General features: G+C 43.9%; 1 protein-coding gene across 1 annotated transcript in view; it reads right to left on the bottom strand.

The window, feature by feature from the left end:
* LOC109877536 (spermatid perinuclear RNA-binding protein) overlaps positions 1-13,384 on the bottom strand; it is a 34,993-nt gene that overhangs the window by 14,018 nt on the left and 7,591 nt on the right. Inside the window, exons 3-9 of the mRNA XM_020469778.2 lie at positions 9,142-9,380; positions 8,758-8,923; positions 8,009-8,153; positions 3,960-4,045; positions 1,193-1,288; positions 963-1,074; positions 699-796 (exon numbers count right to left, since the gene is read on the bottom strand). Coding sequence (XP_020325367.1) covers positions 699-796; positions 963-1,074; positions 1,193-1,288; positions 3,960-4,045; positions 8,009-8,153; positions 8,758-8,923; positions 9,142-9,380 — 942 coding nt within the window. The remainder of the gene's footprint in view (positions 1-698; positions 797-962; positions 1,075-1,192; positions 1,289-3,959; positions 4,046-8,008; positions 8,154-8,757; positions 8,924-9,141; positions 9,381-13,384) is intronic.

The following is a 13,384-nucleotide window of genomic DNA, read 5'->3' as shown; positions in this document are numbered from 1 at the left end:
TTCACAAGGTCCTTCGCTGTTGTTCTGGGATTGATTTGCACTTTTCGCAACAAAGTACGTTCATCTCTAGGAGACAGAACGCGTCTCCTTCCTGAGCGGTATGACGGCGGAGTGGTCCCATGGTGTTTATACTTGCGTACTATTGTTTGTACAGATGAACGTGGTACCTTCAGGCATTTGGAAATTGCTCCCAAGGATGAATCAGACTTGTGGATGTCTACAATTTTTTCCAGAACTCTGGGCTGATTTCTTTTGATTTTCCCATCATGTCAAGCAAAGACGCACTGAGTTTGAAGGTAGGCCTTGAAATACATCCACAGGTACACCTCCAATTGACTGAAATGTCAATTAGCCTATCAGAAGCTTCTAAAGCCATGACATCATTTTCTGACATTTTCCAAGCTGTTTAAAGGCACAGTCAACTTAGTGTATGTAAACTTCGGACCCACTGGAATTGTGATACAGTTAATTATAAGTCAAATAATCTGTCTGTAAAACAACTGTTGGAAATATTACTTGTGTCATGCACAAAGTAGATGACCTAACCGACTTGCCAAAACAATGGTTTGTTAACAAGAAATTTGTGGTTGTTGAAAAATGAGTTAAGGACTCCAACCTAAGTGTATGTAAACTTCCGACTTCAACTGTATACAGGTCTGACTTTACAGTATTGTAGATGTATTGTTAGCGTGTCTCACCTGTGCGTTTTGAGTGATAGCCTCAGCCTGTTGGCCAGTGATCACTGACAAGGTGTCTGTTGGCTCTCTCTCACAGGGGTCGTGAACTCCCGGCCCATCTGGAACAGCAGTCAAAATCAACATTCAAAAAGCTTCTTACATTGTATGGGCTTACTGGGCTAGTGAACAGGCAAGTAATATTTTTATTTAACCGGAAAGTCCCAGTTAAATGCAGACCTCTTTCCCAGGAAGGCCTGGATATAAAACCTATTCCCTGTGGCTAACCTGGGAGGAGGATCCCTGAGGCAATGCACTCCATGACCCTGCGCAGGGCCTCTCCGGGCCCCAGGGGCCGGTTACAGGTGGCAATGGCTTTCTCACAGATCAGCTCCATGGGCTGTGGTGGGGGGGGGTGAGAGAACAGATCAGCTCCATGAGCTGTGGTGGTGGTGGGGGGGACCAAAGATACATGATGTACTCTGTCACACACACACACACCTCCCTGGACCACTTACCCATCCTTTGAGAGGCTCCCACACAATTAGTCTGTTGCACATGTCTCTGAGAATACGCATGACGATGACACACGACTTCAGATCTGTCACTCTGGACTACATGGGGGACAGACAAGACAATGTAAACAAACTCTATATACCTTCAAAGTCCAGTGCTAAAAACAACATGTACAGTCTACCAAAATAATTACTCAATCCTTCAGTCATACAATGGATGTTAGGGGAGAGTGGGGTAAGTTGAGCCAAAGGGGTAAATTGAGCCAGTCTTGTTTGTAGGAAACCATACAGAAAATTAGTAATCTGACCAAATATTTAAGAAGAGGTCATCATTTCATGGAGTGAGAAGGAAGAGTACGCATGGAAAAAGTAAAGTTAGGTTAAGCAAGTTAGATTCCCAATAATTATTTTCACCAAGTCAAATTAAATTGTGTTAGCGTTTTCATGTTGCTTGCATCTTCGAAATTGCATTTATATTCTTGTTCAGTGTAGATTGATCGCTATAAGCTACAATAAAAAGTGACTTCTTGTAGCTGTGTGGGCTAATATATAAGGCAGGTAGCCTAGTGGTTAGAGCGTTGGGCCGAAGGTAAAAAGGTACAAATCTGTGGTTCTGCTCCTGAGCACTGTTCCCCAGGCGCTGAAGAAATGGATGTCGATTAAGGCAGCCTCACACACACCTCTCTGATTCAGAGGGGTTGGGTTCAAATGCGGAAGACACATTTCAGTTGATTACATTCAGTTGGACAACTTTCCTTTCCCTATAGTATAAATGTTTGCCTTGGGGTAAGTTGAGCAAATTGAAGTGTTTTCTTCCGAGGCGTAACCTTTTTTTGCCACATCACTGGGATATGAGGCAATAACAGAGCCTGGCCTATGTTAAGTTTTAAAAGTCTTACAATTATTAAAATCGACAAAAATGCCATTCTGACTGTGTTGAATTGTGTTTGGGAAATAAAGATGGACATGGTTGTAAAAAGGTAACATTAATATTTCACTCAGCAAAGAAATTTGTAGGTGGTTTAAACTTTCCCCATACCTGGGGTAAGTGGTGCCAAGAGACCACTTTTTTTGACAAGCATGTTTTACAAACTATAATGTTTACATTCATTCTGATTATTTCCAGGGATACAAACATCCTAAAATATATGCAAATATATACACTGCTCCAAAAAATAAAGGGAACACTTAAACAACACAATGTAACTCCAAGTCAATCACACTTCTGTGAAATCAAACTGTCCACTTAGGAAGAAACACTGATTGACAATAAATTTCACATGCTGTTGTGCAAATGGAATAGACAACAGGTGGAAATTATAGGCAATTAGCAAGACACCCCCAATAAAGGAGTGGTTCTGCAGGTGGGGACCACAGACCACTTCTCAGTTCCTATGCTTCCTGGCTGATGTTTTGGTCACTTTTGAATGCTGGCGGTGCTTTCACTCTAGTGGTAGCATGAGACGGAGTCTACAACCCACACAAGTGGCTCAGGTAGTGCAGCTCATCCAGGATGACACATCGATGCGAGCTGTGTAAAGAGAGGTTTGCTGTGTCTGTCAGCGTAGTGTCCAGAGCATGGAGGCGCTACCAGGAGACAGGCCAGTACATCAGGAGACGTGGAGGAGACCATAGAAGGGCAACAACCCAGCAGCAGGACCGCTACCTCTGCCTTTGTGCCAGGAGGAGCACTGCCAGAGCCCTGCAAAATGGCCTCCAGTAGGCCACAAATGTGCATGTGTCGATTGGCAAATCCGCCACTGGCGCCCTGTGCTCTTCACAGATGAAAGCAGGTTCACACTGAGCACATGTGACAGAAGTGACAGAGTCTGGAGACGCCGTGGAGAACGTTCTGCTGCCTGCAACATCCTCCAGCATGACCGGTTTGGTGGTGGGTCAGTCATGGTGTGGGGTGGCATTTCTTAGGGGGGCCGCACAGCCCTCCATGTGCTCGCCAGAGGTAGCCTGACTGCCATTAGATACCGAGATGAGATCCTCAGACCCCTTGTGAGACCATATGCTGGTGCGGTTGGCCCTGGGTTCCTCCTAATGCAAGACAATGCTAGACCTCATGTGGCTGGAGTGTCAGCAGTTCCTGCAAGAGGAAGGCATTGATGCTATAGACGGGCCCGCCCGTTCCCCAGACCTGAATCCAATTGAGCACATCTGGGACATCATGTCTTGCTCCATCCACCAATGCCACATTTCACCACAGACTGTCCAGGAGTTGGCAGATGCTTTAGTCCAGGTCTGGGAGGAGATCCCTCAGGAGACCATCCGCCACCTCATCAGGAGCATGCCCAGGCGTTGTAGGGAGGTCAGAGGCACGTGGAGGCCACACACACTAATGAGCCTCATTTTGACTTGTTTTAAGGACATTACATCAAAGTTGGATCAGCCTGTAGTGTGGTTTTCCACTTTAATTTTGAGTGTCACTCCAAATCCAGACCTCCATGGGTTGATAAATTTGATTTCCATTGATAATTTGTGTGATTTTGTAGTCAGCACATTCAACTATGTAAAGAAAAAAGTATTTAATAAGAATATTCCATTCATTCAGATCTAGGATGTGTTATTTTAGTGTTCCCTTTATTTTTTTGAGCAGTGTATATTTGTTAGAAAGAATCCCTTGACAAAGCATTTCTAAACATAGCCCACTCTCCCCTCAGCCATTTAATGTTCCCCTAGATATCTCCCAGGGAGCAAACTGTTCTATCTGAATGAGATATGAATTGAATATCAAACCATGAAATCAGAGCAGATGTCCCACCTGGAACCATTTGGTGTGTCTGAGTGTTGCCAGTGCGGCCTGGCACCGCCGCTCGTCCAGCACCTCAAGGTCCCCCACGCCTTCCTCTGGAGAGAGGGACAGGATGAGGACACACATTGTGTTGGCCGAGGGGACCTTCAGAAAGACTGCCACACAGACACGGGCTGCATCTGAAATGGTACCCTATTACCCATGTGGGCGCTGGTCAAAAGTAGAGCACTTTAGGGAATAGGCTGCCATTTAGGATGTATCCACAGACACACAGGCACGTTTAGGGAATAGGCTATCATTTAGGACCGACACACAGGCAAGTAGGGTGGCCAGCTATAAATAGCATCCCACTGATCTGATAGAATGAGTTGAGGCGAAATTTTTATGTTTGAAAGTTAGATTTTTTCCCCCTCCTGCACAGAAGCTGACAGAAGTGTTTACAGAGTAAATGTGAGTGCATGCTTCTGCTGTGGCTCTGCCGGATGGACACTGAAGTCTGGATGCAGATCAGTGGCACTGAGATGGCTTCACCACCAGAAGTGTGTTGTCGGTTCAGTGCAGGACAACGAAAATGAGAGCATGGCCACATCTCAGGACACACGACAGACTTTTAGATGAGAAGAATGTAAGGGATCATGTCTGGAGATTAGTTCTGTAACCATAGGATGTTTAGAGAAGTAGTTGGAAAGCCTTGGAATTGAAATTGTAAAAATGGAATTTAGTCATAATTCAATTAATTTGTAATGTATTGTAGTAGGATGCCATGCTAGTATTTTCTGTCTTGCAGGTTGATCAGATGTTTATGTTTATTAAAAAGTTTCCACACTGGCTTCCTGTGGGATCAACAGTGCCGTGCCATGGCTGGAACGGAGCCGTGGGAGAAAATAAAAAGCAACGGCAGAACATAAACATCAGAGTGAGGACGCCACCCTGGAAAGAAAGTGAAAGCTCATTTTCTCGGGAGCAACTAGCTAGGAGGTGATTACTCTGGGCCGAGCAAACATACTGCACACCACACTAAAGAACTCTGAGCTTTGTAAGAGAACCTCTCCATCTCCCCCCAAATAATTACCGTGGCAAATTGGCAATGGAATTCACATTCAATTACATCTACTGTATATTGGCCTACAGCTAGAACCACAAATGACACTGGCTATTTCAAAAAGGTACAAAAACTTAGCCCCCACTCCTCACAATCAAATGCCTTTTCGGCATTAATTATATTAGGTTGTACCTCTTATTTTAGAATTAGTCATTGTATTTTTTGATGGATAATTGACTCCAACCGTTGGGACATATTTTCCTGCAAATATTTATATCAATAAGACTAATGAAATTGGACAGTAAGAGCCACTTATTTTTAAGTTTTAAATGTTAATTCCTTGCTTGGTTTATTGAGCTGTGGAGAATAGAGGAAGCTGGAAATCAAATTGCTTTTCTGATTTCTTTAAAATGGTGAATTCTTGTTCTAAGATCATTGGCTTTTTAATTTAGTGGCCACACTGGCCATTTCAAATGCATGGCTAGTAGCCATGTGCGGTAGTATACTGTATTTACGGAAGGGTTTGTAAGAGCACGGTGTGTGTGGTTTTGCAGATCTTTGCTGTAGAGTCCATTGTGAAAGCTGAACAGGTTGGAAGAGGTGGAGGACTAACAGACAAGCCAATGAGTGACACAGGCCAGGGTCAACCTGTATCACAACACAGGGTCATTCCATGTCCCACCTCCTAATATTAGACTGAGGGCCTTCATGGTCTGAGCCAGGGGAGATCTGGGAAATAAAATACAGGCATCTGATAAGGAACTTGGCCCAGAGACTGCAAGGACATAAATAGGACAATAGAGGCACTGAATACACACTAAATCTCAGTCCTTTCAGGATTTCTCAGGGATTTTGTGATATTTTCTGCGGGAAATGAGATTGTCCAAGAAACCAGGCTAATGGAACCTCCTGAGCCCTTCCTATGCTCTCCACCAGCAGCAGGTCATGAAGAAGCCATCAACCATAAGTACCACATTCCAATAAGACAACACCAATGAGCTTTCCCACACGTCATCAACTTAGATTTTGATTAGTGACCAAAAACCAAAGAAAATTAATACTACTGACTTTACAACATGAATTTATGGGATGTCATTCTGAGCAAATCAACTGCAACGTTAGAGAGGCCTCAATTATCAATGGGCATAGACCACCAGTCTTCCACAAATTACAAAATATGATGAATATCAGGAGTCAAGAAGGCAGTTGGATACCAGTTTGTCTGTCTTTGGTCAGCTCTGAAATGGACATGGACCAAAATGTCATGATATACAGTAAACCAGTGAAGAGAAGTACAGTGAACAGAAGGGGGGAGCCATGTCAAGGGCTAGACAGAGTGGTTTAAGGGGGAGCCCCTTGTACCCGGGCGTCCTGCGCTGGGCCTCGTTGTTAGGCGGGCTCCCAGCCCGTATCTCCCAGGTTTAATAATCCACAGACGCTGGGCCTCGTTGCTAGGCGGGCTCCCAGGTTTAATAATCCACAGACGCTGGGCTGGAGTGCTGTGGTAAAATACAGACATTTGCACATATACTCCCGAACATTCAATGGAGAGAACTGTTTCAGGGCAATGTGCCTTCCTCAGGGTTGAGGATGCTACGGTAAAGTACCACAACTAGTTGCGAGGCCAGATGGAACCGTGTAAATTTAATCCTAATTTAAATTCTATAGATTGACTGACTATTCTATGTTCCGCTCAGGTTATTCCCCAAAACTAGAGGTTGCCGGAGAACTTGTGCTGGCATATTGTATTGGTTACTTCTTTGCTTGTGCTGTTTGGATTATTTGGAGGCTCAGCACAAAATCTTTCTCTCCTAGAATTTATCTGCTCCAGTATTACACTTAACACTCAATGCAATATTTATGCTGCAACGGCCTTTGTACAGAATGCTGAAAACCTTTTGTCTCCCCCAGTGGGGTTGACACAACAATCGGTGTTACATAATGGCTGCTCTTCATGTCTGACTCACCTTTCATTCATTCCCTTTTTAAAAACCACAGCATAAGCACTCCTGTCACTCTCCAGTTTCCCACTAACTGGATGTTGGGCAAGGAAATAAGCATCCTGACTCTCTGTTAGACAAGAATGATGAGACAGAACGCTGTAGGAGAAACCTGAGCAGAGATGGCTCTTTTTACACTTGGCTGTATCCCAACGGGGATACGCTTCCAGATCTTACTATCGAGACACTTAACAGATTCATGTCCCTCCCCTTTCTCCTGACCACCTCCAACCCCCTCCCCTTTCTCCTGACCACCTCCAACCCCCTCCCCTTTCTCCTGACCACCTCCAACCCCCTCCCCTTTCTCCTGACCACCTCCAACCCCCTCCCCTTTCTCCTGACCACCTCCAACCCCCTCCCCTTTCTCCTGACCACCTCCAACCCCCTCCCCTTTCTCCTGACCACCTCCAACCCCCTCCCCTTTCTCCTGACCACCTCCAACCCCCTCCCCTTTCTCCTGACCACCTCCAACCCCCTCCCCTTTCTCCTGACCACCTCCTGTCCCTCCCCTTTCTCCTGACCACCTCCTGTCCCTCCCCTTTCTCCTGACCACCTCCTGTCCCTCCCCTTTCTCCTGACCACCTCCTGTCCCTCCCCTTTCTCCTGACCACCTCCTACCCCCTCCTGTCCCTCCCCTTTCTCCTGACCACCTCCAACCCCCTCCTGTCCCCTTTTAACTCTCCTCAATCACCCTCCTTTATCTCTTTTCTCCACACCCCATTCCACCTCTGCTTTGTACTACCCTCATTCCTGCGGTCTCCCTCCTTTTTCTCTTTGCTCCCCCTCCTCTCCCTCCCTCGCTAATTTAAGGAGAAGACCACAACGGAAGTAAGGGTTAAGGTTTTACTGTGTACATCTTTAAGGAATTCAAGATATGAATGTATGATTTTATCAGACAATTAAAACATAAAACTGTTTCAGCTGGAGACAACATAATATACTTTTAAACTCTATTAAAAGGTTAAATAAGAGAGAAAAAACATCTCATGGCAAGGACAAACAGAAGGGGTAAATACCTTCTTCTGTGGCAGTGTGTTTTTCTCTCATGGCCAGAGAGGACAGGGTAATCTTCAGGGTGAATTTGGGGTTGTTGGTGTTGACCACCTGGATGGCTGACTCCGACACACTCGGCCGCACCTCATACTGGTCCTCTGTCAGCGTCTGAAAGGGCAACAACCAGGGTTGAGGCAGATCATAAGCCAGCTGTGGTACGTCCAACATCACACACACACACTATTATATTACTAAAGTTTCAACTTTACAGGCAACATACTAAGAAACTTCCAATTCAATTTTCTATGCATGGCATCTTATTTTGTAGTGATTATGTTCAAAGGGAGAAAGATTCAGGTGTATTATCTAGTCTAGTTCCTGCTAGTTCCTTTGAAGAATGCATCATCGCTCTACTTCTGTGACAACCTCTCTCCACCCCATGTGCTGTGAAGCCGAAAGGTGCTAATGGAATCGTCCCTTGATGATAAATACCGCTCCAGCCTGCTGTGAAGGTTAACTGGCTGACGAGGAGACCATGTACAGTACAGTAGTCAGCTCTGCAATGCACTAGAGACTGCAGTTGTGGATGTTGTTAGGTCTGCACTATATTACAGAAAGCAATGGTGGTAGGCTCAGATCTGCACGACATAAAGTACTGGTATTCGAAACTCACATCGGAAAATTTTACATTTTTTAGGATAATGTGCCATCCCATCCATTTTAAAATGTTACAGTTAGTTTGCTCATGTAAAATGCTTGAGTGGAAACAGACCTGTAGTTGCACTGGCAGGTTGGTGCTGACAGTGTACAGCAGTAGTTTGGTGGGTTTGTCTCTGCACATCAGGACCAGCTCCAAGTCCATGTCTCCTTTAACCAGGAGGCCTTTAGCCACAAGACCAACACGCATAACCCCACACAGGATTGAAGCATTCTGGGGCCTGGTGAGGATAGAGCAGAGCAGTAAATCAGCCACATAACACTAGTTTCAAAGGATGTCATTTTTTACTAAAAATGTTTTGCTTTCAGATGCTCAAAATTAAATTGATGTAGCCCACACATTTTCACCAGAACAGTAACAGTAACTGTATAAGTGCTTTGTAAAAACCTACCATGTAGAGTGTCTCAAACTTTTGCAACATGGGAGAAGAAGACTCACTTTGTGGTGCTGCGGCTGCCGGTAGAGTCTTCAACATCCTTGGGGTCACTGGTGGTGGGGATCGGGACCTTGCTTTGGGAGGCGTTGAGGTTGTCCATCCAGTCTGATACCTGCTTGAGGGCACATTCCACGGTGGACACCAGCTTCTGGACAGCCTCCAGCTCCTCTGGCGAAGGGTAGATGTTGGCATGCTTTGCCATGACGTGGCGGTCGTCATTGGCAAACAATCGGATGGACCTCTGAGAGGAAGAAAGAACTAAGTAATTGAGAACATGATCCTTTGTAAAAAAAAAAGTCTGAAGAAAAACTCCAAATGACTTTGCCAATTACAGTTAGGTGTTTGTTTGCTGAGCCAGACAAGCCATCTTACACTGCATATACTTGACAGTAACACCTCCTAGCAACAGGTGCTGCAGCATATTTCCATTTGTCCTACTTACAAAACCAATGTTGCCCTATACAATATTAACATTACGAGATATTCGTAGGGATAGCGTGCTTGCCTAGAAATAAGCTGCATCAGCTAATGTGTACCGATTTGCAAGCCTAACTGTACACAGTAGAGAGAGAGCACCATGTGGAGCTTTGAGCCCAAGGTCAGTCTCTCTATTCCTCTCTATTCAATGTTAATGGGCTTTAGTGGCAAGGGAAACATACATTGCACTGCCTGTCTGCATCAGTGTTAACGCTTTATACTCATGAGAATTGGCTTATAGAGAAAGGTCTAAATGATATTCTTACAGAATAAATAGGAAAAGCATCTGCATAATCATGGTAGCAATTGAAAGGGAAGAGTTTGGTGATTATGGGACAATTATTAGACCAAATTTGAGGACAATAGTTCATGTGTCAAGACTGAATTCAAATATTACTGTTCATTTTACTGTACTTTGCAGCATTTGTTGATAACAAAATACTGGGTGATACATAGTAACATTAGGGGTGTAACAATTCACTTAACACGTATCGGTCCCCGGTTCAAAGTTGACTGCATCATTCCGCGGAGCCCAAACTGATCCAAATGTAACATGCATTGGTCAGAAAAATCGATTAAAATGTTACAAATCGCCGATTCACACACACACATATATATATATATATAACACACATACATTTTTATTATTATTATTATTATTATTACGTTCTACCTTCCGAAAATACCCCGTGTTATGGGACAACTGATGCTTCCTCTCCTTCAATGTTGTGCTGTGTTGACAGTCATTGATCTACAAATAATTTTTTATGCCGAAACACCCCAGGGAATATTTGTAGCCTAGTCCAAATGCGCCCTGCTTCCTGACCCATGTGAGGTAGGTGGCCTGTTCCTGATCTTGTACATCTGCGTCGCTGGCAATTTTTAGGGCCTTCCTCAGACACTGCCTGGTATAGAGATCCTGGATGGTAGGAAGCTTGGCCCCGGTGATGTAATGGGCCGTACGCACTACCCTCTGTCGTGCCTTGCGGTCGGAGGCCGAGTAGTTTCCATACCAGGCAGTGATGCAACCCGTCAGGAATCTCTCGATGGTGCAGCTGTAAAACATTGAGTACCTGAGGACCAATGCCAAATCTTTCAGTCTCCTGAGGGGAAATAGGCTTTGTCATGCCCTCTTCACAAATGTCTTGGTGTATTTGGACCATGTTAGTTTGTTGTTGATGTGAACACCAAGGAACTTCAAGCTCTCAACCTGCTCCACTCCAGCTCCGTCGATGAGAATGGGGGCGTGCTCGGTCCTCCTTTTCCTGTAGTCCACAATCATCTCCTTTGTCTTGATCACGTTAAGGGAGAGGTTGTTGTCCTTGCACTACAAGGTCAGGTCTCTGACCTCCTCCCTATAGGCTGTCCCATCGTTATCGGTGATCAGGCCTACCACTGTTGTCATCAGCAAACTTAATGATGGTGTTGGAGTCGTGCCTGGCCCTGCAGTCATGAGTGAACAGGGAGTACAGAAGGGGACTGAGCACACACCGAGGGGCCCCCGTGTTGTTACCTGCCCTTACCATTTGGGGGCGGCCCATCAGGAAGTCCAGGATCCATGTATTAAACCATAAAGGCCTGATTGTGGAGTGCTGCAGAGATGGGAGAACCTTCCAGAAAGACAACCATCTCCACAGAGGAACTCTTGAGCTCTGTCATCCCTTGACTAAGGCCCTTATCTCCCAATTGCTCAGTTTGGCAGGGCGGCCAGCTCTAGAAAGAGTCTTGGTGCTTCCAAAGTTCTTCCATTTAAGAATGATAGAAGCTACTGTTTTTGGGGACCTTCAATGCTGCAGACATTTCTTGGTACCCTTCCCCAGATCTGCGCCTCAACACAATCCTGTCTCAGAGCTCTACGGACAATTCCTTCGACCTCATGGCTTGGTTTTTGCTCTGACATGCACTGTCAACTGTGACACCTTATATAGACAGGTGTGTGCTCCTTTCCAAATCATGTCCAATCAATTGAATTTACCACAGGTGGAGTCCAATCAAGTTGTTGAAAGATCAAGGATGATCAATGGAAACAGGATGCACCTGAGCTCAATTTCTAGTCTCATAGCAAAGTGTCTGAATACTGATGTAAATAAGGTATCCGCTTTAAAAAATTTTTTATATATTTTTTAACATTTGCAACATTTTCTAAAAACCTGTTTTAGCTTTGTCATTATGGGGTAGTGTGTATATTTATGAAGACTTTAAAACACTATCCATTTTAGAATATATAGGCTGTAACGTAACAAAATGTGGAAATGCTTTCCAAATGCATTGTGTGTATATATATTTTTCATTGGCTATGTTATAACTAATTTGTAAACAATAAAAATGGATACATTATCCCAAACACTTAATCTGCAAAAATGACAAGTTAATTAGTGGGTGCTAGTAAATTCAGAACCAAAGTGGGGGGACAAAAAAAAACAGATGACATATTGCTGCCCCCACCCACCCCCCGAATTGATTCAAACTACAACGTATAGTTTCTTTATCGTATCAGAGTCCATGTATCGAATTGTCTTGAAAGGGAAAGATGCACATCCCTAAGTAAGATGACAATATTCCTGGAAAATGTGGGGTACTGTAGGTGTAACATAAGACAACAAAAGAAAACTGAGGAAGAAGACTAACTGGTGTCTCCAAGTGGCCACACGTCTCTAAAGTGTGCACAGTTCCTATGTAATTGCAATGCACATTTATGACTCAAAGAAGAGTCTTCAACTTTTGTTGAGCTCTCCTAAGCTGTGCCGTTGAGGAACTAGAGCAAGCATACTTTTAGTTGTTTTGTTTGGAACAGAACCCTTACATCCCCGTAATTACACAATTACTGTTGTTAAAGCAATCCAAAATGGCCCATTATAAATCGCGATCTGGGTCAGGTGGGCATCATTTGAAAGCTTGTTCTGACCAGCGAAGTTATAAAATCTTACAGTGTTAGACATTAACAAGGCAATTCTGACTAACAGATTGTAATTCTGGTGCAAATAGAAAGGAGTCATAAGTGCATTCAGGTGTGCGTTTTCTGTGGCAAGGTTTCTTCACAATAGACAAAACATTGTGTTCAGAACAACCCAAGGTGTGGCGCCATGTCATCTTATAACTGTACATCAAACATAGTGAACATAAACGTTGACACTGTATGTGACATGAGTTTTATATGGAAATCTGAAGTGCACATTTGGACTCTGGCTTGCTTCTGAAAGTATTCCCACCCCTGACATTTTACACCATTTGTTGTGTTACAGCCTGAATTTAACATGGAATAAATTGCTTCTTTTTTTATATCAATGGCCTACACATACACACAATACCCCATAATGTTAGAGGAATTACATTTTGCGAAATTTTTGCAAATTAATTTAAAAAAAATGGAAAGCTGAAAAGTCTTGAGTCAATAAGTACTCAACCGTTTGTTATAACAAGCCTAAATAAGTTCAGGAGTAAAAATGTGTGAAAACAAGTCAAATAATAAAGTTGAATGGACTCACTGTGTTTGCAATAATAATATTTGGCATGATTTTTGAATTACTACATCATCTCTGTACCCCACACATACAATTATCCATCTGTAAGGTCCCTCAGTCAACCACTGAATTTCAAACACAGATTCAACCACAAAAAACAGAGGTTTTCCAATGCCTCGCAAAGGGCACCTATTGGTAGAATGGTAAGAATTGACAAGCAGACATTGAATACCTCAGAGCATGGTGAAGTCATTAATTACACTATGGATCCTGTATCAATACATCCAGTCACTACAAAGATACAGGC

Source organism: Oncorhynchus kisutch, linkage group LG3, assembly GCF_002021735.2.
Source record: "Oncorhynchus kisutch isolate 150728-3 linkage group LG3, Okis_V2, whole genome shotgun sequence".
Lineage (NCBI taxonomy): Eukaryota > Metazoa > Chordata > Actinopteri > Salmoniformes > Salmonidae > Oncorhynchus > Oncorhynchus kisutch.
This window is presented reverse-complemented; position numbering and strand designations above follow the sequence as displayed.